Source organism: Salmo salar, chromosome ssa12 (assembly GCF_905237065.1).
Source record: "Salmo salar chromosome ssa12, Ssal_v3.1, whole genome shotgun sequence".
Lineage (NCBI taxonomy): Eukaryota > Metazoa > Chordata > Actinopteri > Salmoniformes > Salmonidae > Salmo > Salmo salar.
The window spans coordinates 37,113,865-37,138,526 of NC_059453.1; the positions used below are offsets into that span (position 1 = coordinate 37,113,865).

Genomic DNA, 24,662 nt, shown 5'->3' on the forward strand with positions numbered 1-24,662 from the left:
CGAAATGGGCATTAGTCCTCCGGAGTCGAGGCTATGTGACTACTATGTATACACAGTGCACTGTATATATAGGTATTGTGGCACATCAAAAAGTGGGAGAACTTGTTTTGTTTTATAAACAGGTCTATTAGTTAAACATTCCATCCGAAGTCAATGTATTAATTAAGTATTGGCAAACATTCTTTACATGATATGTATTATTTTATTAGAAGTGTTAAGTGTACCCAGTGCAGTATTAAAATAACAAGTGATAAAACACATGGATACTAGTTATACAGTGTCTAAGGTCAACATGATTGTACAAAACAGTAGGAACACCATAATATTGAGTTGCACCCCCTTTTGCCCTCATAACAGCCTCAATTCGTCAGAGAATGGACTCTACAAGGTGTCGAAAGCGTTCTACAGGGATGCTGGCCCATGTTGACTCCAATGCTTCCCACAGTTGTCAAGTTGGCTGGATGTCCTTTGGGTGGTGGATCATTCCTGATACACATGGGAAACTGGAGCGTGAAAGACCCAGCAGCGTTCACCTGGATTAACCTGATCAGTCTATGTTATGGAAAGAGTTCCTGTTCCTAACATTTTGTACACTCAGTGTCCAGCATGTATGATGTAAGCACACAGCATCAAATCACTAAATAAACACTAAGGGTTAAACAGTATATCTTCATATATTTAATTGTTTTTCTTTCAGACATTCAAAGTGTCAGACATTCAAAGTGTCACATTACAGCAATAATGCCATTGTCCAATGGTTAAATTAGATTTTAACAACCTATTAGCCTTAGTTCAACAACTACAGCAACACGTTTTGGTATTTTACATGATACATCTCTTTTGAACCTTCAGGGGATATGCAGTACATGGTTATGCCAACATAGAACATACTGTATTCCAAAGTGTACCCAATGTGTGTGGAGTGTACCCAAATATTGCATAAGAGAAATAGATCTTGCCTAGATGGGTTAAATAGATCCATTTACATGGGTAAAATCTTACAGTAGGCAGGAGAGACTTTCAATATCCATCAAGGACTCTCATTACAGGCACCATTGGTTGGATTTGGGTATATGTCAGGGATGCTAGCATAGTGATATGTATCCCTATGGAGTGTTAGGTAACCCTGTATGGTGATATTCAGTAATATTTATCAAAGGATTGGAGTAAATTCCATTTCAATTCAGTTAACTTCCTGAGGTGAAATGGAATTGTCTCCAACCCTGATTAAATGGCACCCTATTCCCTACATGCACTACTTTTGACCAGAGCTCTATTGGCCCTAATAGTGCACTATATAGGGAATACAGTGCAATCTGGGACGTAGCCTCAAATCTCTTTTCAGTTGTTCCTCAAAGAAGTCTAGGCCTAGATGGATTGGCCCTGACTGAGGAGAAAGCCCCGATGTGGGAGACCAGGTTGGGCTCTATGCTGTGCGCTCTCTCTCCGGTTATAGTCCGAGCCATCTGATACAGAACCATGTCCTTAGCATTGCCCTTGACGCAGAATGATCCATCCAGGTACTCCGCCGCCCTGAGTGATGAGTTACCCGGAAACAGCATGGCAGGTGTGCAGCACTCGGTCGCCGGGGACACGGCGTAGAGCTGCGGCGAGAAGCGCCGTGCCTCGAGTAGGTAATGCCGACCGGCCAGCTCTACAGCAACCATGATGTACAAGGTGAGGAAGAGGAGGTGGGTGGTGGAGAGGGAGAAAGAGAAAGGTGCACCGTGACTAAGGATTAGTAGGAGTGCGGTAGCCACGACTAGTCCAAGTCCCACCCATTCCAGGATGCGGTAGGGTTCGGGGTTCCAGTAGCGCTGCAGCCTCTCCGGGTGGTAGAGCTTGACGTAGAGAGTGTGGAGGGCGAAGCGCCGCGAGAGCAAATCTCGGATCACGGCAAAGAAGTCCGCCCTGGGTAGTGCGTCGTCCTCGAGGACTATCAAGTTTTTGGGCCTTGCCAGCTCCCATCCTTTGCGTAGACAGTAGACATAGTCCCTCTTCTCCCTCTCAAAGGTATTGGCGTGAGCCTGGTTCTTCCCCTGCTCCTCCAGGGACCTCCTCACCACCAGGAACTGGCTCTCCAGTAGCGCCGCATCCTCGTTGTCCAGGGGACCGCTTTCCACATCGCACACCAGCACTTCAGCGCAACGCCGCCCCTCGCCGCATCCTCTCAGGAGGGACACCAGCCGCTGCATCACTTGAAGCAGGTAGTGAAATTCCTTGCCCTCCGTTCGCCTGGCCGTTACCACAGTGATCAATAGCTCGGATCCCTTAGCGATGTTGGAAAAGCCAGCCGACCCGGTGGTAGACCGTGATGCCGCCCAGAATTCCAAAGCCTCCTGCCCTCTCTCGTAGCTCTCCGCTAGAAACTGATCGCTCATGTCATTCAAGTACATCGATTTAATGTAGTAGTAGGAATAGAGTAGCCTGTGGCAGCACAACGGCAGTACGATGCCAAACGTTATGATACATAAAACTAGTCCTTGGGCAACAGGGCTGGACCACCGTAAATGCTGGCTCGCCAGAGCTTTCCATCGAGGCATTGATAAAGATGAGTATTGTAGTGTTGAGTAAAAAGAAAAGTTTAAAAAAAAAAGATTCAGGTCTCAACAATGATTTAACAAATCTTATGTAAAAGGGGATGTTTGCTCTGAGCTGTTTGCAATGTTAGGGTTGGGCAACGCCTTTGTACAACTGTTAATTTCCAGGTTGGCTGTGTGAAAGAAGTGTGGTGGCTACAGGCGTACTAGTGTAATAACAATTGATGTCAAAGCAAAAGAAAAAGCTCTGTATGCAAAGCATTGATATGGTTGCTTTTCATAGCTTTCATCCTTCCAGCAAAATGTGTACAAAAGTAGAAATCCACGTTTGATATTGTCCTAGTATCTCTGGCCAAGGAAAAGACAATTAAAAGTCTCCAACTGTACGACCATCTACAAACACTGCTGCTACCTGTAGCATTCCACGGTTCCATTAGATCCCATGTTCCAGGAGAAACTATATAAAAAAAAAAATAATGTTATTAATTTTGTTCAGGCTATTCAAGTTGGAGGCACACCCAAATAACATGAATAGCCAGGTGTAGACTGTACCCAAAGCTTCAACTACTGTATGGCAACATTAACATTTACATTTTAGTCATTTAGCAGACGCTCTTATCCAGAGCGACTTACAGTAGTGAATGCATACATTTCATACATTTTTTCCCGTACTGGTCCCCCGTGGGAATCGAACCCACAACCCAGGCGTTGCAAACACCATGCTCTACCAACTGAGTCACACGGGACCGTATGTCACGTCTGACTTCACAGTGTATAGCTAATTGGTATATAATCCATTGTTTGAACCAGTACAATTACAGCGCGATACAAATTCGTTTGATTGTACATTTTAAGATTATATCGGTAACAAGCGAGTTAGTGCCCCACTTTACCTGGCTATTGCTACTGCACACCGTTGTGCATAATCGGGTCAACATGCAGAGAATAGAACGATCAACATAAGCCTATTTCCTTTACTAAATAGACTACTGTGCTGTCCAGGAAAAAAATAGCAGCAAAATATTAAACATCTATTTTCCTTAGTCTATACTGCGTTAGATATATGGTGGAAGCAACAAATAAACACTCTCACCATAACTTCCAATTTGGTAACATAGTTGCTACATGGCTGCCGTAGCTAGAATCAAGGGTTATGTTTCAAAATGCGCACTTAAGTTCTGCATTATTTTAAATGGTGATCTTCAAACAACACCTGATGCCCCGTTTACATCGTAACGTATTTCTTTACGTCGTTTTCACGGAGTCTTGCCCGGCTACCGAACGGACAAGACTGACTAGCCACAGATTGAACAATGAGACAGAACGATGAGACATATTTCACCAGCTGTATAAATTTGAAGCATCCGGTTGGCGTACCCACTTACTACAAAATATGGTGATGAGAGGAAGCCCAGTCGTGGCAGTGGGAGAAGATTGAGCGAGGTGAAATATTCTCATCGATGAAACATTTGATCTCAATGTTTCCAAAACTAGAACATGTTACGAACAGAGTGGACTACGTTTTGTAGATTTTAGCCTTTGCCAAAGTTTTTAAAAATGGCTTTGTTTAGGAGTGCAAGGGCGAATTGGGTTATTGCACATGCGCACGCTACAGAGTAGGCGTTCCCTACAGAATATGCAAATACCTGCTAGAACGCGCCAATATGATTTCGCTAGCTTGTACTTGGCTCTGCCCACTTGGATGAATTTGTTTCCATTGGAAAGGACAGGCTGTGGTCTAGCTTGGGTTAGTTAAAAAATCTTTGCTGTGGTCTTTGTAAAAATCGGAAAATGGAGGAGCCTGTCTCGTCAGAGATTTAAATTATTTTGGGATATTGCAAAATATGACCTTTTCGTTCAAGAAACAGGATAAATATATAGCTTGAGGTTATAAAACATGTTTAATTACTTTTCCCTGAACTTGTTTCTCTACCTTTATAGAAAGTCAAGATAGTTTGCACTGCAGATCAGCAGCTAGCTAAAGCAAGGCTAGGTTGAAGATACCATTGTAGCTAGCAAGCTCCACCTAATAATTATAATTAAAAAACAAACGTCATTATCACAATACACTTAAATGGAAGGCCATACAATATTATTGTATTGTGTATTATTCAACAATACTATTAAAAATAGTAGTCACTTTAAGTAATGGGTAATTGTTCACAAGTTGCTAGCTATCCCATAAAGCTATTACCTAAAACCACATATTTCCATCTCCTGTGGTTTGGTTTTGGAGTGACGGTTTGTCTCAACCCAATCAATGATTTGATGTATCACTGGCGCTGACCCTTCTAACTACTTAGGTAAACATATGAATTACCTGTTGCACAACGTTCGGCGCAGGTATTGGTAACTGGTTCGCCATGTTCAGAACATGAACAGGGGGGAAGATTTAGCGCGTAGTGGTGACGTCAGACCGTCTACTTAAGTAGGCAATAGAAAAAAGCTTGTCTATCATGTTCATTGATTGGGCTAAGACGAACCGTCACTCCAAAACTAGCGAACCAATGGAGACTCATTGTCTACACCTCCCTCTAAATCCCGCCCTTCATGGAAAAATAATGACAAAACTCGCAATCGAAAAGACTGGCAGTGAAAGCAAAGAAACAGACATAGAAGCAAAAATACTAGTAGCGTAACCAAAAGGTAAGTACATGCAGACAAGAGCGTAGGCAAAATGTATTCAATAAGATTGGTTGCTGGGAAAGTTTTGCATTCATTTGGCATTAGTTTTGCATTCGTTTTCAATTATTTTTTTTTTAATCATTTGTCATAGAGATTTGCTCTCACTTTAAAATTATTTGTTTACAAGTTTTTGGGTTTTGATGTCTTATTTTTGTTTACAATTCTATACATTTAGCTTTCAATTGTTTGGTTTTTGATTTCAACATCCATTATTTCACCCGTCCTCGAAAATATAATATACAATATACATTCTCAACTTTATTTTTCATGTTCACAATTTATTTTATTTTGAATTCAATACATATGGTGTGAAATTGACCCCATACACGTCGCCCTAACAATGGGAGTCGTTGTGCACAAAGGCACAGTGGGCTGTCTAGCTCCCGCCTATCCTTTCTTTGGATTGGTGAATACTTAAGTAATAATGCCTGAGAAGCCGGTGTTTGGAGGATATATGGGTACAGGTGTTGTTATTAATTTTTTATTTTTTTTATTTAACCTTTATTTAACTAGGCAAGTCAGTTAAGAACAAATTCTTATTTACAATGACGGCCTACCAAAAGGCCTCCTGCGGGGACGGGGCTGGTATTAAAAAATATATATATATATATATCATAAAATATAAATATAGGACAAAACACACATCATGACAAGAGAGACAACACTACATAAAGCGAGACCTAAGGTAACAACATAGCAATTTATAAATTACATCTCCGTAATCTAGCATGGGTAGGATGGTCATCTGAATCAGGGTTAGTTTGGCAGCTGGGGTGAAAGAGGAGTGATTACGATAGAGGAAACCAAGTCTAGATTTAACTTTAGCTTGCAGCTTTGATATGTGCTGAGAGAAGGACAGTGTACTAGTATGTAGCCATACTCCCAAGTACTTGTACAAGGTGACTACCTCAAGCTCTAAACCCTCAGTGGTAGTAATCATTTCTGTGGAGAGAGGGACATTCTTCTTACCAAACCACATGACCTTTGTTTTGGAAGTGTTCAGAACAAGGTTAAGAGTAGAGAAAGCTTGTTGGACACTAAGAAAGCTTTGTTGTAGAGCATTTAACACAACATCTGGGGAGGGGCCAGCTGAGTATAAGACTGTATCATCTGCATATACATGGATGAGAGAGCTTCCTACTGCCTGAGCTATGTTGTTGATGTAAATTGAGAAGAGCTTGAAAACAGTGATCACTAAGGTCATTACAGAAAACACCAGACTGATACCTGTCAGGATTATTTTTGAGGATAACATCGAGGAAAGTAGCCTTTTCTGGGTGTTTTGAGTCATACCTTGTGGGATTGGTGATAATCTGAGAAAGATTTAGGGAGTCCCATTGCTTTAGGACTCGGTCAGGTGGTTTAAGCATGTCCCAGTTTATGTCACCTAGCAGGACAAATTCAGACTTAGTGCAAGTGGCCAGGAGAGAGCTTAGGGCAGGTAGGGTTCAGGCCGGTGCTGATGGAGGACGATAGCACCCAGCAACAGTCAACAAAGAGATATTTAAAAGTTGAATGCTTAAAACCAGCAAATCAAATTGTTTGGGGACAGACTTGGTGGAGACAACCGACCACTGAAGGTGATCCTTGGTAAAGATTGCCACTCCCCCACCTTTGGAAGATCTGTCTTGCCGAAAAAGGTTGTAAGCAGAAAGGTTAACATAAAACACTCTTTCTTAACCACATCTCAGTAATGACCAACACATCTGGATAGGAGCTGTGAACCCACACTTTCAATTGATCCATTTTAGGTAATAGGCTTCTAGTGTTAATGTGCAAAAAACCCAGGCTTTTACGAGAGCAGAAATCAGTGAAGCAAATATCAGAGCACAAGTCAGAATTGGGGCCAGTTACAGTAGATGGGCCAGGGTGTACATGCACATTTCCAGGTATCATCAACAGTAATACAATCAAGGCATGGCATAGGACAGAGAGAGCTCTGCAGTGCTGATTTATGACATCTGAATGTGCATCAGATGGCAACAAGATCATATTGTGCAGCAATTTCATCAGGTAGCATGAATACAACGCCGGCGAGAGGTGGTTAGAATAGGATGGGAGGCCAAAGGTCCGTGTAACCAATTGAGAGTCAGAGTCCCGAGTGTGGGAACAAACATCGTCTGTCCCACGGTTGGGTAAAAAAAGTTAATAGTCAACAAAACATGCAGGAGTCATGAGGCAAATAGCAAAATGCACAGTAAAAAAATTAAATATAGAATGACTTGGGGCTAGCCATTGTAAGGTCAGAGTCACTCGCCCCAACAGTGCATGTGTGCTGGAGGCAAGCAAAAGCTCATGAGAAAGGGGGGAGTGTGGTGGGGGTACCTGTTCCAGACAGGGGGAGACAGGCCAGGGCAGACGGTGAACAGATCGCCAGGTGGAATCCAAGTAGCAATGCAGCAGGCAATGGGAGTAAGTGTCACACCCACTTGGGAAAAGCTTTTATTTCTGGAGGCAGATTTCTTGTAGAAAATGCCCAGTGAATGGACTTTGAACAGCAGGAAGGGGCTTCAAAGACTCCTGCCACTTTATGGGCCCAAAGGCCTCGACACCATTTACTTCACACCTCAGTGCTAATTGAAGTTGTATGTGGTCTGTCCTTGCAAGCCTGGCAGCTCAGTTCCAGGTTGGATGGTGTCCTCAGGTCTCTGCTGTTTGTTTGCTAGAGCACCTCCGTATAGCTTATAAAAAATTAAGCCTTGGTAGCTGTAATTAATTTTGGTCAAAATTGGGTTGTAGGTTTGGAGTTTTGATCTCGAGCGAAAGGCCATGCTGTGGAGGGTAGCATCCTGCATGTGTTCCTGCCGAAAAATCAAAGTTTATCTAACTCCAAATCTATCCTTTTGTAAAAAAAACATGTTGAAAAATGTGAGAGCTCACCAGGGGCGAAAATCTGATATCAACTTTGGAGGGGAAAATTACATTAAATTTTCTCAGGAGCAATTCCTGAGGGGGACACCAAAAGTAGTGCTGTAACACATAGCCTACGTTGTAACATGGTAAATGTATATTGAGGAACCAAAGAAATAAGGTGTTTGCCGTACTCCTAACTACCGGTACCCAAAACTAGACAACTAATCACAACAGCAATACCATTACCTTTAACATATCTTAGTTCAGTCACCAGTTTAAGTTGAGAGTGGGGGTATCCATGGCATTTTCCAATTATGTTCCTATTTTACAAGTAAAAAAAATTGAGAACCTTTCATAATGTTGCCAAACAAAGACTCAACAAACTTACCTGAGACTCCCTGTCTCTGCCAGTCTGTCCCTGCCTATCTGTCCACAACTCTGCTGTCTGTGTGCCATCTGTTGCCTGCTCTGCCTAATGACATCATTGTGAAACATTTCCATTAGCATTTCACTTCTTTCTTATGAACATTTTATCAACTAGTCTTTGGGATATTAGGCTACTAGGGTTCTTACTTTGCGTTTTTGTGTACTGAAAAATACTCTGATGTCTGTCTTTTTTCCGACATTTTTCTACCTGGCTGGCTACACACACACACACAGTGTGTAGGTTATTTACAGTAGGAGATGGGCTTCTATCATCTTATCTTCTATCATTCTATATGGGCTTTGATCTAAAAGGTAGCTAGCAAATGTGAAACGGATTGCAGTGACAAGAGTTGACAGCTGTATGAGTTCACCATTTACACAACATATGCTGCAACCTTTTGTAATTTTAATCGTTTGTTTCATATTGGCTGGCTTCCAACAACAGCTGAATTTGCAAAGCTAGCGAGCACCAATTCCGTTTCAGTGGTGTTTGCTATAATCTTTGCTACCCGGGTTAAATAAAGGTGAAATAAAATAAATAAAAGTTCCCTTGCGACAATTTAGCTTTTGCAACGAGACCATTAAATATACACTGCTCCAAAAAATTAAGTGAACACTTAAACAACACAATGTAACTCCAAGTCAAGGAGCCAGTGTGTTTTGGGCTACTGAGCTGCCTGTGTTTGCACCATGATGGGGAGTGAAGGCCGTCGCCGCCGGAGGCAGCTGCTGGAATGGCACAACGACCAAGGGAGCAGCCGGGATGACCGGTGGAGTTTCTGCAAGCTTGGAGGAAGACGGAGGGACAGCCCTGCCCGCTGCTGGCTCTCCCGAAGGCGACATTCCCACTGTGGGCCCCCCCGACAGCCTCAAAGTGCCCGACGCTAAGTCCAACTGAGCCCCACAGTTTTTCAAAAAGTCCATTCCCAGTATACAGGGGTCCTGCACCGCTGCTACCCACGCCAGACACCCCACAGTTCTCCCCCCCACAGTCACAGATAGCTGACACTTCCCTAACATGGGGGCTAGCTCCCCCGTGACAGTCCGTAGCTGGACAAGGGTCGGCTCCACCCGCACCCCAACAGGTAGTATGTCGGGTCTCACCAGGGTTACTGTAGAGCCCGTGTCGACCAGGGCCAAACATTCCACCCCCTCTACCTTGATGATGACATTGCAGAAGTCCCCAACGGTGGTACGTCCCACCACAACTACTGGACTAGGAAACACGGTGGCAGCTACACCCTGGGGGAGCAGGTCCCCACCCTCTTGTCTGCGCTGCTGGGTACCTCTTTTGCTTACAGTGGGTTCGGGGCGGGGGGTGGGTCCGCGCTGCCCCCTGCGCGAGAACCCGCCGTCGTTTCCCTGGTGACGGGGGAATCTGCCACACTCCCGCTGAATGTGGCCAGGCTGGCCACAACCCCAGCAGACAATAGGAGTTGAGCTGACACTGCGACGCTGCCTGGAGCCCCTCTCCATGACAAGCGAAGCAGTCTTGACTAGCCCGCCCAACTCGTCGACCCACTCTGGTTTCGTGACCCCTGGCACCCCAGCCACCACTGCTCTCACCTCTGGTTGACTGGCGACTTCCACTCTCACTCCCTCACCCCAGATCAGCTCCCTCTTCCTGGCTATCTCCACTGCAGCCCGCAGAGATGGTGGGTCCGCCATCTGAACATGCTTACCCAGTTCGGTGGAAGAGAGCGCTCTAATAAAACTGTCCCGTGCCAGCTCGTCTTGCACCCCAATCGGCATAGTTGCATAAGCCCACCTGGTCAGGCTCAGAATACCACTTGCCAACGCCTTTAATGATTCCCCCTGAAGTCTCTTTTTGTTACTCAGTTCAATCCGCAGCATGTTGGGCTGCGCGTCGCTGCCGAAACGACCCCCCAATGCCTCCACTAGCGCACCGTAGTCGCCCCTCTCGTCCGGGGCTAGCGTTAACAGGCATTCCGACGCCTCCTCTGTCAGGCTCAGGGCAAGCTGTAACGCTTTCGTCTCGTCAGACCACCTCCCGGCTCTAGCCAACAACTCGAATTGAGTGAAAAAAAACTTCCCATTTACCTTGTCCATTGAACTTTGGTAGTTTAGCCGCTACCGTGGCTAATGGCAATAGGCCGCTGCCATCTCTGTTTACATAAGCAGGCCCCGCCATTTCCGCACCCGGTGACGTCGATATCCCCGTCGCCGTAACGTCTGCTCTCGAGCGGTGTGAAGGAAAACCCGCCAGTTCTGCCATCTTGCTGACTGACAATTTAACTCCCGCCATGTGGCCCTCCAGCTCTTCTACGGCAGTCGCCGCCCGACCCTCCCGACCGGGTACCCCCGAGCCCACAACGGACACATTGTCCGACTCTTCCTTAATTTTCCGCCTCGCCCCAAGCATCATGACCGTAGATGCGAGTCACGCTAAAGCTAACCCGGCCTATACTGAACAGCTAACTCGCCTAGTCTTGATCCCGTAGTTCGAAAGCACTTCTGACGCCAATGTAATGACCCGGCTGGGTCATAAAGGAAAAAGAGACGGACTCTAGGTGTGCAGGTCAGAACACAGGTTTATTCCTAAACTGGGCTATTGTTCAGGCCACAGCCCACGCCGCTAAATGCCGAACGTACACAACTATACCAAGTCTAATTAATGTTTACTCCCATAGGAACAGATCAAGGCCCCGAACAGAAAGAGAGAGAAGATGAGACAGTAATCCCTATTTATCATTTCCAAATCCCGCGGGATTACCCATCATACCCCCCCAACCTTTCCCTCTGTCCTGACATATTTAACCCCTGCTAGTAGCCATGAGAACCATAACACACCCACAAACACAGAACACAATACCGGGTCGTTACAATATATTTATCCATAAAATTGATGCCAGCTGATTCATGATTTCGACTGGCTGAGAAACGCTGACTGCCTGTTTGTCTCCTCCCCACTCCTGACAAGTTCATTACTATCGGACATCAGGAGATCCCATTTCAATATTGAAACAATGTTGCAAATTTTGGAGAGACCGACAGCAAGGTTTATACACATCTCAGCTGTTGAAAACGAAATGTTAGTCTAAAAGAAATGTGAGATAATGTCTATATGCTTTTTATAGTGGAGATCAAATGTATAAGTTGCCTGGCTGGGCAACTTATACATATCATAGCCGATATAAAACTTTTTTTTCAAGTTGCCGGGATGTCACGCGTCCTACTTATATCATTACACTCGTAACAACTTAAGCATTACAAAACTTCTATTCGATCAAATAAACCTCACGTAGCAAATAAGCCATTAATTCTCATTGACCTCCACACAAAAAGGAGACAGATTTTTCCTGGAGTTGGGACTCTCCCGCTCTGAAGAAGCCAACAATTTACCATAAGACTTGAACAAGACGGGACATCTCTTAAGTAAGCTAAAGAATATCCACTAGGTGGCAATGTATACCCAGGTCATGTTATGAAAGCATTTCTATATGTTCTTCATAGAAGCAAATGAGAGGATGGCTAGCTATACATGTGCTGACTTTAAAATAGGTTGCAATAGGTTTAACAGTGACCAGTGGTTGTCAAACAATACTTTGATTGAAAATATCCTTACCCAAACCCATGTCACTCATAATTTCCTGCACATGGGATGGTCACAACATTTTTTATTTTATTTAACCTTTATTTAACTAGAACAAATTCTTATTTACAATGACGGCCTGAAAACATGAAAAGGTTCAAGCCACCTTCTCTCGTCACATTCACACAACCATACATGAGTAAGGGGGAGTTTGCACATCAAATTATATTTATTGTATTACCAGTTTAAAATGTTCCATAAGACAAAACATAACCATATTACAACATAGCACTGTCATCCTAAAGGTGTCAGTTAAGTTATATCCCTTTCCCACTACTGGGCTGAGCCAAGTTGAACTGTACTGGGTCAGCCTGGTTCTGCCTCCACCATAGTCACTGTGGAACTGAGCTGGGTCAGCATGATAGTGTGAAAGGATAATAGTTCCCTCAAACGACATAATTGTCACTTGGAGAGTGGCGTGCCTGGAGACATTGGTGTGTAGTGTCTCGTCTGGAGACATGCCCATACAAACTCCACACACATGCACTCAGGCTTCATCCCAATTGGCACCCTATTCCCTATGGTGAACAACTTTTGTTCAGAGCCCTTATGGGCCCTGTTCAAAAGTAGTGCACTAAATAGGGACAGGGTTATATTTGGGACGTACATTACTGTTAAACCCCAGAACACAAATGATAATGTTTTGTAGCAATACCCAGTTAGATCAATGGGGGAAGTTAGTGGCAACTTATTATACATTGGATATTGTCTAATAGGATCCTAGCTACATTATTCTACACGTTGTTAGTGTTAAGTTTATAAATGACCTACAAAACAATGGATCATTTTAAAGTATAATAACTGCCAAAATAAAGGAAACACTTGAGTAAACGAGGGATACAAAGTATATTAAAAGCTGGTCCTTCCAGACTAGGCAATGCTCAGTTGCCTATTATTTTGGCTAGAAGAAGAAATCTCAGGGGGCTTAAAGTGTGTGTGTGTGTGTGTGTGTGTGTGTGTCAGTCACCAGATCTCAACCCAATGAAACATTTATGGGAGATTCTGGAGCTGTGCATGAGACAGTGTTTTCGAAAAAAACACCAAATTATGGAATTTCTCGTGGAAGTATGGTGTGGCATCCCTCCAATAGAGTTCCAGACACTTGAATTTATGCCAAGGCGCATTGAAGCTGTTCTGGTGGCCCAGCGCTCTATTAAGACACTTTATGTTGGTATTTCCTTTATTTTGGCAGTTATGACATGATAAATTGAAAAACTGCACTTTAATTTATCTTAATTGTCCTAGTAGACAAATCGGACCACATATCCCTCTGAGAAAAATAAAGTTATTGTATTCTATTCTATTGAAAAAAAAAGTCTGAATAGAACGGATTATTGTTTTTCAGGAACTACACGTTTTATAGGCAATAATTATGTCTTTCTGTGGATAACTGACTAATTAGATCAGGCATTTTAACAACTTTTATTAGGACAATTGTCTCATTCTCACACAATGACTAAAGCATCTATTGTAAAACTATTTTTTCGATCTTGAGTTTTAAAATTAGGAGTTGATCACTTGTTGCTCACTCGTGTTGATTTGCCAAAGGCACACTTCGAGGGTGAGTTTGTCAACAGTTGGGTGTGACGAATGAGTCAACTTGAAAAAAATGTATAGCGCGGCTTCTACAAGTTCAGACAAACTTCTTGAATATATCATAGATATGACTAATTGGTAGGTTCGCCTACAATTCACGTGTAGGTAAACTACAAAACTGGTCTTTATTTGGTCGGGTGTGACAGTTAGGTATCGGGATGGGAAAGCAGGTTTTTCAAGTTGGCATCTCTCTTAAAACGGGCACCTGCACCTATTCTACCATTACTACATTTGAGGTACGCGAAACCGGAGAGCAACCATGACATCAAATACAGGCACTATGGGGAATTTACCCAGTGGACTAGGAATATGCACAACTATTCCAGACATTCTCTACCTACCGGAGCTTGTGAGTTACAATGGTTTACTGTTTTTGCTAGGCATATATTGTACACAAACGTGATAGTATTTTAATGACGTCAATTGACGCACTTCCCATGGTCGTGCACCTGTAGAACCTTTTAATGTGTGTTCCAATTTGAGACAAAATGTTGCCTCTACCCGCTGGGCACAGACGTAAATTCAACGTCTATTCCACGTTGCCGTAATTTCATTTAAATTACGTGGAAACAACGTTGATCGAACCAGTGTTCCCAGTGGGTAGGAAAGTTTGGCTGGGTTTACACAAGCAGCACAATTCTGATATTTTTTTCTGCTAATTGATCTTTTGACCAATCACGTTATCTTTTTCAGAGCTGATCTGATTGGTCCAATGACCAATTAATGACAATAATTGGTCTGCCTGTGTAAATTCAGCACATGTTGCTCTTATGATTTGGGGAGGAACATAGCCTTTATGTATGGACTGTATGGGGTGCATTTTCTACAAGTCATCATTCAGTAAAACACTTATTTGATATAATGTTAAATGCAGGTTGTTTTTAGAAGAAGCGTGCGCCTTGCAGTTATTATGACTATGAGTAGTATATCTACTGAACCATCACATCTAGTATAGAAAGTGTGTGAAATGTCAAGATATCCTGGTATTAGTTTGTAGACATTTCACAATCACCACAAGTATCCACACTCATGCTGATATCTCAGACCACTGGTGGAATGTTGTATGCCTAGCTTTGCCATTGCCTGGCCCTGATACAATTGCCTGGTCACAGATCTGTCAGTTCTATCATGTCAACTCCTTGTCTTACCAAACATGTTTGGCATGACAAGGAGTGGCATGATGGCACAATCAGACTGGACCATGGCTACTGACAAGATATCCTAAATGAACAAGACAGGTGGATTCTGACACACACACACACACCCTACTTTTGCATTCCCAGGCAACAGATTAATTGCTGGAGCTTGTCAGGGTGGAGTAACAGAAAGGGTGTGACTTGATGAAAAACAACTAATTGTACCTTTCATAAATCGTATGTCATAGGGATTGGGGAAGGGCAGGCCATTGTTGGTTTTCTAAGGTAGGTCTGGTAAATGATAATCTGTTTACGTCACTATGTTATATAATTGATTACAACAATGGAATAAGTGCTATTACAGTAGTGTAGTTTTAGCTTCAGGAATGCCAATTTTGTTTTCTCCCCAAACTCACTAATAGCACCAAATTAGTTCCTAGGGTGTCACAGATCTGCAGATCTCCTAGGGTGTCCCTAAAAAAAACTGCAGACTCCAACATTTTCAAACCAATGAAACAAAATAATTGTAGGAATACACTGTATCCCTTACTACCAAGGCCACTGGATGTTCCACTGAAAATACAACCTAACATTATTTTTCCACTTACCCTGGCTGTAGGGGATTCCCCACATGTTTTTTGGATATGCTGTATATTGTTCTCAATATTTGAAAATCATATTTAGTTTGAGTATTACCATAAGTGCAAATCTAATTGAGTGGAAAAATTGACTTCTTCTTTACATTTTAATTGAATGGACCATAAAACCATTTACTCTACTGCAATGCTTTGTTTCAGGTCTTTGGAGGTCTGGTATGGATCCTGGTGGCATGTACACTGGTGGATCCCGCCAACCCACAGGGCTGGGTGATGTTCGTGTCCGTCTTTTGTTTCACCATGACCTTCATCTGGATGTGCATGTTCGCCTTCGGAGTGCATCGCAACAGCGGGGGATGGGCAACTGCTGTGAGTCTTTCCTGTTTTTTTTGGGATGGGGGGGGCGGAAGCACCTTGGATAGATTTTTTTAATCGACCAACCAGACAAAGGATAAGTTCAACGAGCACACACAAATAGTAACATAGCATGTATATTTCATTTTTAAAAATCTAGTCAAATTGAGGGGGCAATCCTGGGGAACTTTTCAATGAATTAGCCAGGAACCTAGCTTTGTCGAAATAGAAATTTGCACTTAATATGAATTACATGATAGTTGGCATACTAGACCTAGACGGAAAAGCAGCAGAAGCACCTGAGTATGAAATCAATGTTTTTTAACTAGGCAAGTCAGTTAAGAACAAATTCTTATTTTCAATGTTTGCCTAGGAACAGCGGGTTAATTGCCTTGATCAGGGGCAGAACAACAGATTTTTACCTTGTCAGTTCGGGGATTCGATCTTTCAACCTTTCGGGTACTAGTCCAACGCTCTAACCACTACGCTACCTGCCGCCCCAGTTATGATGGCTCTCTTTGGAGGAGGCCCACTATATTCAACAGTCATAATCGCCATTGATAATAAATATATGTATGTATTGATGATGAAAAGTGTACTTCTTCAGAAAATGCTAGATCTCATAAGTTATAAGGCAGTGTTTCCCAATCCATTCCTAGCGGACTCCCCAGGGTGTAGCCATTTTAGATTCCATCACGAACACACCTGATTCAACTAATCAAAGGCGTGGTGATTAGTTGAATCAGGTGTGCTAGTGCTGGGCTAAAACTAAAATGTACACACCCCGGAGGCTGGCCAGAAATGGATTGGGAAAAACTGGTCTAAGGAAAATAAATGTAGCGCTGGCTCAAGCAGACTTCACCTATGCCGTGCTCTTCGCTGTAAGATAATCTTCTGGCTCCAAAAAGCAGTCACACTGCATTGTTGGTTAAGTTTCACCCCAGATCTTTTCCATGATCCAGTCAAACGCAGTGAAAATAATTTCTTCATCCTTCCCTTTCTATCTCACACAGGACTTTGCATATCACGGCATAGCAGCTTTCTTCTACCTCAGTGCCTCAGTGGCACTCGCCAAAGTGACCATGGATAAGAAAAGCGGAGCCATCTTTGACTATCGACTTGACATTTCTGCAGTGGTAAGTCTTCCATAACAGCAAATCTTAGGAAATATATAGGGATGCCAAAAACAATCTAAAATATTCACGTCTTTCTCACTGTAACAGTTCCTGCACAGCTTAGTATCAAATATCATCCATTAGTTTCCCTGCCCCTGACGAGTTTCCCAGTCCCTGCTGCTGAAAAACATCCCCACAGCATGATGCTGCCACCACTATGCTTCAACGTAGGGATGGTGCCAGGTTTCCTCCAGACGTGACACTTGGCATTCAGGCCAAAGAGTTCAATATTGGTTTCATCAGACCAGATAATCTTGCTTCTCATCGTCTCAGTCTTTAGGGGCCTTTTGGCAAACTCCAAGCGGGCTGTCATGTGCCTTTTACTGAGGAGTGCCTTCCATCTGTCCACTCTATCATAAAGGCCTGATGGGTGGAATGCTGCGGAGCTGGTTGTCATTCTGGAAGGTTCTCCCATCTCCACAGAGGAACACTAGAGCTCTGTGAGTCAGAACGACTATCGGGTTCTTGGTCACCTCCCTGACCAAAGCCCTTCTCACCCGATTGATCAGTTTGGCCGGGTGGCCAGCTGTAGGAATCTTGGTAGTTCTTCCATTTAAGAATGATGGAGGCAGCTGTGTTCTTGGGGACCTTCAATGCTGCAGAAATGTTTTGGTACCTTCCCCAGATCTGTGCCTCAACACAATCCTCTCTCGGACGGACAATTCCTTCGACCCCATGGCTTGGTTTTTGCTTTGACATGCACTGTCAACTGTGGGACCTTATATAGACAGGTGTGTGCCTTTCCAAATTATGTCCAATCAAGTTGTAGAACCATCTCAAGGATGATCAATGGAAACAGGATGCACCAGAACTAATTTGAGTCTCATAGCAAAGGATCTGAATACTTATGTAAATAAGGTATTTCTGTTTGTTTTTTGTTGTTGAAATTTCTAATAACCTTGTCATTAAGGGGTATTGTGTAAAAAGTGAAGGGGTCTGAGTACTTTCCGGATGCACTGTGTCTTGCCTAAGGGACAATGCCAGGATCACACAATGATGTTAAAGAAGTTGAACCAACTTGGGTTGTTGAAGGATACAATAATTTAAAGTAAATCCTAATAGGCCTATGACTACGTGGTATAGCTATTTGTAGGCTATAGCCTAATGTAAATGCATATAGCTTAATATACAGTTACAGTTTACAGTTTAGTCATTTAGCAGACGCTCTTATCCAGAGCGACTTACAGTAGTGAATACATACATTTCATGCATTTTTTTTGTACTGGCCCCCCGTGGGAATCGAACCCACAACCTTGGCGTTGCACACACCATGCTGGCATTACAAACACCATGCTCTACCAACTGAGCCACAGGGAAGGCTATATCATTGCACTGCTTGCGAGGAGAGCTTTTGTTGCGAGGAAGCATTTCATTGTTTTGTGTAGCTTACACTACGCTGTATCGTAAATAAACTTTGATTTGATTAACTTGAACACATGGTTACAATATACCCTATAACAGAATAAAAGAAAACAGAGAGGTGAACTATCAATTCATATAATTTATTTGCATAGATTAACACGCTATCAAATCAATTGACCAAGTAGTGAACGTAAATCATTACTATGTAGAATTGCAGGAAATCTGTTTCAAAACAGCCATTAAATCAAGCCTTTGTTGTGGTGTATTCATGCATCTCAATAAACTAAATGCATTATTACCTCCAACTTGGCCCAATTCACATTTCCAATTGCCCACCTTGACATACTGTCCCAAGCTAGAATGGGGCCTGCGTCTCAACCAATAGGCAAAATATCCCAGGCAGGGCTACAGCAACTTCCAGAGAGGGTCAAGCTGCTTGGGCTTTGCGGTGGCCACTCTGGTTTATGTGCCCTCGGCAGAACTGTGTCGCCGTAACCAAGTAGTCACATATTGTTCTGGGTTCCACTGCACAAGAGGTGGTACGTGGAGTTTTGTGAACATCAAGGCAGATACACAATGAATTTGGACCTAGAGCTTGTTGGTGTGATAAGGCTCATGTGGCTGAACCCCCTCTCACACTCAGCCGAGCTGCGGATTTTAAAAAAAAGTGGTCAAGCCTCTGATGGGCCTCTCCAGTGCACAGACTCTGTAGCCTACAGTTCTTCATCATTCTCGCCACCGCCAGACAGACGACAGGGAAGAAACCACCATTTACCTACCTCTAGGCTGCTAGACATATTTATTTGGTTTACATGAAAAAGTATAGAATGACAGTTTTATTCGTAATTAAATAGAATTTATTTAGAATTTATCAGAATACTTTTTCCAGAAATAGATTTACAAGCTCTGTGTATTCTCAAATAAAAAAAAAGTGAGGGAGCGCCAGTCCCCTGTGCTCTGGCAGCAGTACATCCCTGGTCCTAGACTCCCAGGCCATCTGTTCAGTAGATCCAGCTACATGCCTCATTCCAAAATGAATGGGTAAAAAGCACCATATAATTTCAAGGTTTTATTCTGTGCTTATTTTTCCTCTATGCATATTAGTTTGAGGCATATAGCTGGATCTACACAACTGATGGTATGTGGGGTGGATTCATTTGACGCCTGAAAACGAGTGTTATGTCCCTAAATCAGAATTTGTCAGATGTTTTCACGACTCAAAAGTGGTCTGGGTTCGAGTTGAGTATGTAATCCACACCATTTGTTATGGACACTAAGTGTCCAAAACATTAAGAACACCTTCCTAATGTTAAGTTGCACCGCCCTATTTGCCTTCAGAACAGCCTCAATTCATCGGGGCGTGGACTCTACAAGGTGTCGAAAGCGTTCCACAGGGATGATGGCCCATGTTGACTCCAATGCTTCCCACATGTGTCAAGTTGGCTGCATGTCCTTTGGGTGGTGGATGGGAAACTATTGAGTGTGAAAAACACCTCAGCGTTGCAGTTCTTGACACAAACCGGTGCGCCGTTTTGTCTCAGTTGTCTCAAGGCTTAAAAATCCTTCTTTAACCTGTCTCCTCCCCTTCATCTACACTGATTGAAGTGGATTTAACAAGTGACATCAATAAAGGATCATAGCTTTCACCTGGTCAGTCCATGTCATGGAAAGCAGGTGTTCTTAATGTTTTGTACATTCAATTTATATTTTACTCAATGCATTAGGCCTCAATCCCAAAGTAACAGGAATGATTGAAATGATTTCATCCTCTTTAATTAGTTACAGATTCGACCACAGAATAATTTCCTATTGCATACAGTAATATTTAACTAGAATTGTGCACTCCTAAATTGGAGTTACTGTTTCTGCTTGAACTCATTTTGGTAGTCTTGCTTATTAGTAGGGTTTGTGGGCGTTCAACTGTCTAACAGTAGGCTAGATTATGTACTGAGTTCCCCAAACTTTGGCGTATTCATTGTGTGTTTGTTACCCATCCAAAGGTGGAAGATATTGTTGCGATTTCAGTCAAACACCTAGTGACCTTGTCAAGGAGTTCGGATGTCTTGGCCTAACAGCTAAGGTGTTGGGTTGACAGTCACTGGACCAGAGTTTGAGTCCCAGTTGAATATCTTTATCTGTGCAATGTCACCCCTGCTTGTTGCTGATATATGTTCTTACTCTCCCAGGTGTTCTCTTACGTGGCCACGCTCCTCTACTTCATCCACACCATCTTTTCGGCCTTCAGGTGGAAGTCCTTCTAAACTAGAACGATGCTAAAGGCCTCAGTCAAAGAGGAGAAGGTCTAAAATCTACGATTTGAAATCAAGGAGGGCTGTGGTGTAATGTACTGCATGGCCTATACCCTAAAGTAAAGAAGAAATCTATCTGCTCTGCATCTCAATTCTCAGTCATTCTCCTAAAGTGTGCACTCCCCCCTACATACTCAAAAGCAAATTATTGGTTTAAGCATGGTTTAGACTAGAGGGAATTGCCATCATAGGCCTACATGTCCTTTCTTTTTAAATCCATGAAGGGAAGTGAACATATGCACACTTAGAGTAGACGGGTAGAGAATTGGGATGCAGAACCAGATCCCTCTCGGAGGACTAACCATATGAAAGCAAAGCAAAACTAGAATTAAAAAGTAATGATGGGCTACAAAGTCAATTATTACAGTTGCAAAAATTAAGGTCCCATTTTTTTATTTTACCATTTTTTACTTTTATAATTTTTTCAATTAATCTACCACATTTCTTTGAACAAACCAGAAATGTACAATGTAATGAAATGTCTTTTTGCTTGTTTTATATGCTTTGCTACTGATAGCATTTCTGTAAAATGTAGAACTTGATGGATCCACTTACTGTTACTTTCTAATAAAGGTTTTATGAGACATTGTAAGCCTACAGTAGGACACATTAGTGATAATTGCTAATTATCTTTAATATAGCTTGCTCTTTTCAACGACCCAAAGTGTTTGTAGCCTCATAGACTGGTTACCCATTTTATTGTTTGTTTGGTCTATCTTTAGTTTCGGAGCTGACAGCTGTTAACGACAAAATAGGGTAATGTATCACCTCCAACAGGGTTCCATTTCAAGCCACTGGGCTGATGTCTGATATTGACACTTATACATTTTTCATCAGGCACAGTGTTAGGTGAATCAAGAACGTAGCTTCATTCTAATCTCCTTTTCCCTTGAGAGTCCCATTTTGTCAAGTCAGAGGACCTAACAAAAGGGTCATGGATCTCTGTGACATGAAGTGTGCTTTAACCTGTTTATTGCAGTGATGTTTTTGTTGTATTGTGTGTCACACGTATCAGGTGCATTCTTATCTCTCTTAACAATCTTATCTCTATGGTCCTCCCCATTTCTAATAACAGGTACACCACACCTCCTAGTACTGTTTCCCACTGGAAGGCATTGGTATATGCAGTCAGTGAGACAGGTGTCATTACCTAAGATAGAATAACATTATTCAAACATATTACATCAGCAATATCATTTGGTGACATTTACTATGGAAGTGTAACATGTTGGCATTCAAAGTGTGACATACGCCCACTGAAAAAGGTTAACATATTCACCAACTAATTTATTTTGAATTTTTGAACCTGGGGCTTGTTAATTTACAATGTGTACATGAACATCACAGGTGTTGTCCAGCGTTGCTTGCAAATCTTGTAACTACTGTGTCAAAGACAAGTGGCTGTGGAACAAGAATAGGTGCTAAGTAGTGTTTTAGTCTAGATTCTATCAGGTGGGGATCAGTATCTATCTGTAAGAAGGCGGGGTGACTCGTCCTGCTCTAGTATGAAACCAGAATAACCTGAATCTGAATGCCCTGGCAGAGGGCGTAAATAAAGTTGGGGCAGGGTGGCTGGGACACATGTCATTGGGACCCAGTGGTGCAAGCATGCTACACACACACACACACAATTTTGAGTGGGCAGTAACTACTCCTGTCAGAGGTTAAGGAAATTAAAATCACCATATGACTTGTTCATATTATACACCATGACTCATACTGTTACCCTGAATTAGCATTGCTATTTGGCTGATATTTTGACTTTAGTGATTATATGCCCATGAAACACACAGGTTCACTTACATACAGTGAATCAGAGAACTAGAAATTGTGAAATACAATGAAAATGTATAACCATTGCTATTAGATTTTATTCTTTCATCCATTTATTACCCATTAATTTATTTTATCCATATGATTCACACAGATGAATTTACATAAAGTGAGTCAGAGGACTAGAAATGGTGAAATACAATGGATAACAGTATTTAAATCAATAATCGCTTATTGTACTGCAAGTGAACCACACATGACAAGGCATTGCTTCATCTGTCGTCATGAAATGTCATTATTGATATGTTAAGTCTTGTAAAATAACACTCAAGCACCACCATCTGTTAATCCATCGACATTACATGAAAAAACGGACTCAGAGGAGAACTCCGCTTTGGGATTAGGTGAGTAAGCACATTAAGCCAGACACATTTTTATTTTATTTATTTCACCTTTATTTAATCAGGTAGGCCAGTTGAGAACAAGTTCTCATTTACAACTGTGACCTGGCCAAGAAAAAGCAAAGCAGTGCGACAAAAACAACAACACAGAGTTATGTATACATGTATATCCCCTACTTCCACAAGCTTTGTAAAGGGAGAGATTGAATGGATGCCAGTGTAACATTTGACTTAATTGTTCGTTTGCTAAGCACTTTGGTAAAAAAAACATGTTTGTAGAGAAATAGCTAGGTTTCAAATATTTTCTTTAATGTAAACAGAATCTACTCTTCCAATTATATTTGTTACTTTAGAGGTCATTCAGGTCAAGAATGCACCAAAGCTTCAAAAACAAAAGAGAAATTAGATAATTAAAAGTAATCAAGGGCTACAATGAACATGTCAGTACAGTCACATTTTGAAACAGATGCATTTGAAAAGAAATGCTCAGTGCTCCCCTCCCAAAAAATGTTTGACTTAGGTACTCCTTCCGGCACTGGAAACAAACCACCAGCTATTCCCAAAATATCTTTGGTGTCCAGAGAGTCAGTAGATAGGCTACAGTGGTTTGCCCCAGTGGGCGATTGAAGATGAACTACATGAGCACGGCCATTTGTGCAATGTCATCTGCTGTGCTGTAACACCACATGAATTCAAATGTACCCTCCCCTCCCAGTTTCAGATGTACTGTCTCACACTGTCACTCAGGGTTAGTCCTGAGGCGCAGAATCTGACAGCTGTATTTTATCCCTTGATGAGACACAATACATATACAAAGTATGTGGACACCCCTTCAAATTAGTGGATTTGACTATTTCAGCCACACCCGTTGTTGACAGGGAAATAAAATCGAGCACACAGCCATGCAATCTTCATAGACAAATATTGCCAGTAGAATTGCCTTACTGAAGAGCTCAGTGACTTTCAACGTGGCACTGTCATAGGATGCCACCTTTCCAGCAAGTCAGTTGCTCAAATTTCTGCCCTGCTTGACCTGCTGCAGTCAACTGTAAGTGTTTTTCATGTGAAGTGGAAACATCTAGGAGCAACAGTGGCTCAGCCGCGAAGTGGTAGGCCACACATGCTCACAGAACTGGACCGCAGAATGCTGAAGCGCCTAGCGTTTAAAAATTGTCTGTACTCAGTTGCAACATTCACTACCAAGTTTCAAATTGCCTCTGGAAGCAACATCAGCCCAAGAACTGTTCGTCCGGAGCTTCATGAAATGGGTTTCCATGGCCGAGCAGCCGCACACAAGCCTAAGATCACCATGCGCAATTCCATGCGTCAGCTGGAGTAGTGTAAAGCTCGCCGCCATTGGACTGGAGCAGTAGAAAAGCGTTCTCTGGAGTGATGAATCACGCTTGACCATCTGGCAGTCCGACGGACGAATCTGGGTTTGGCGGATGCCAGGAGAACGCTACCTGCCCCAATGCATAGTGCCAACTGTAAAGTTTGGCGGAGGAGGAATAATGGTCTGGGGCTGTTTTCATGGTTCGGGCTAGGCCCCTTAGTTCCAGTGAAGGGAAATCTTAAAGTTATAGCATACAATGACATTCTAGACGATTCAGTGTTTCCAACTTTCAGCAAAACGATGCCCCTGTGCACTAAACCTGGTCCATACAGAAATCGTTTGTTGAGATCGGTGTGGAAGAACTTGATTGGGCGCACAGAACTCTTACCTCAACCCCATCTAACACCTTTGGGTTGAATTGGAATGCTGACTGCAAGCCAGTCCTAATCACCCAGCATCAGTGCCCAACCTCACTAATGCTCTTGTGGCTGTAGTGGAAAGCCTCCCCAG

The 24,662-nt window shown here is 42.7% G+C and overlaps 2 protein-coding genes and 1 non-coding gene across 8 annotated transcripts; 1 reads left to right on the top strand and 2 right to left on the bottom strand.

The window, feature by feature from the left end:
- Positions 1–665: 665 nt before the first annotated feature.
- On the bottom strand, positions 666–4,973 carry pgap4 (post-GPI attachment to proteins GalNAc transferase 4). 6 transcript variants are annotated; one of them, XM_014131185.2, is made up of 2 exons: positions 4,861–4,973; positions 666–2,997 (listed from the first exon to the last, which is right to left on the bottom strand). In XM_014131185.2, the coding sequence occupies exon 2, from the start codon at positions 2,541–2,543 to the stop codon at positions 1,353–1,355; it is 1,191 nt and encodes a 396-aa protein (XP_013986660.1). In that variant the 5' UTR covers positions 2,544–2,997; positions 4,861–4,973; the 3' UTR covers positions 666–1,352. The 6 variants fall into 6 exon arrangements, with proteins under 6 accessions (XP_013986660.1, XP_013986662.1, XP_013986663.1 ...); XM_014131187.2 differs by having other exon boundaries at positions 4,735–4,911; XM_014131188.2 differs by lacking the exon at positions 4,861–4,973 and adding an exon at positions 3,926–4,140.
- Positions 4,974–13,931: 8,958 nt separating this feature from the next.
- Positions 13,932–21,240, top strand: mal (mal, T-cell differentiation protein). Its single transcript, NM_001141320.2, is given in 4 exon segments — positions 13,932–14,062; positions 15,647–15,814; positions 16,813–16,935; positions 20,523–21,240. Coding segments are annotated over 4 exon segments (456 nt in total). The 5' UTR covers positions 13,932–13,972; the 3' UTR covers positions 20,598–21,240.
- On the bottom strand, positions 18,199–18,294 carry trnat-ugu (transfer RNA threonine (anticodon UGU)). The gene is made up of 2 exons: positions 18,255–18,294; positions 18,199–18,234 (listed from the first exon to the last, which is right to left on the bottom strand). It is a non-coding gene; the product is annotated as a tRNA-Thr (tRNA).
- Positions 21,241–24,662: the final 3,422 nt, after the last annotated feature.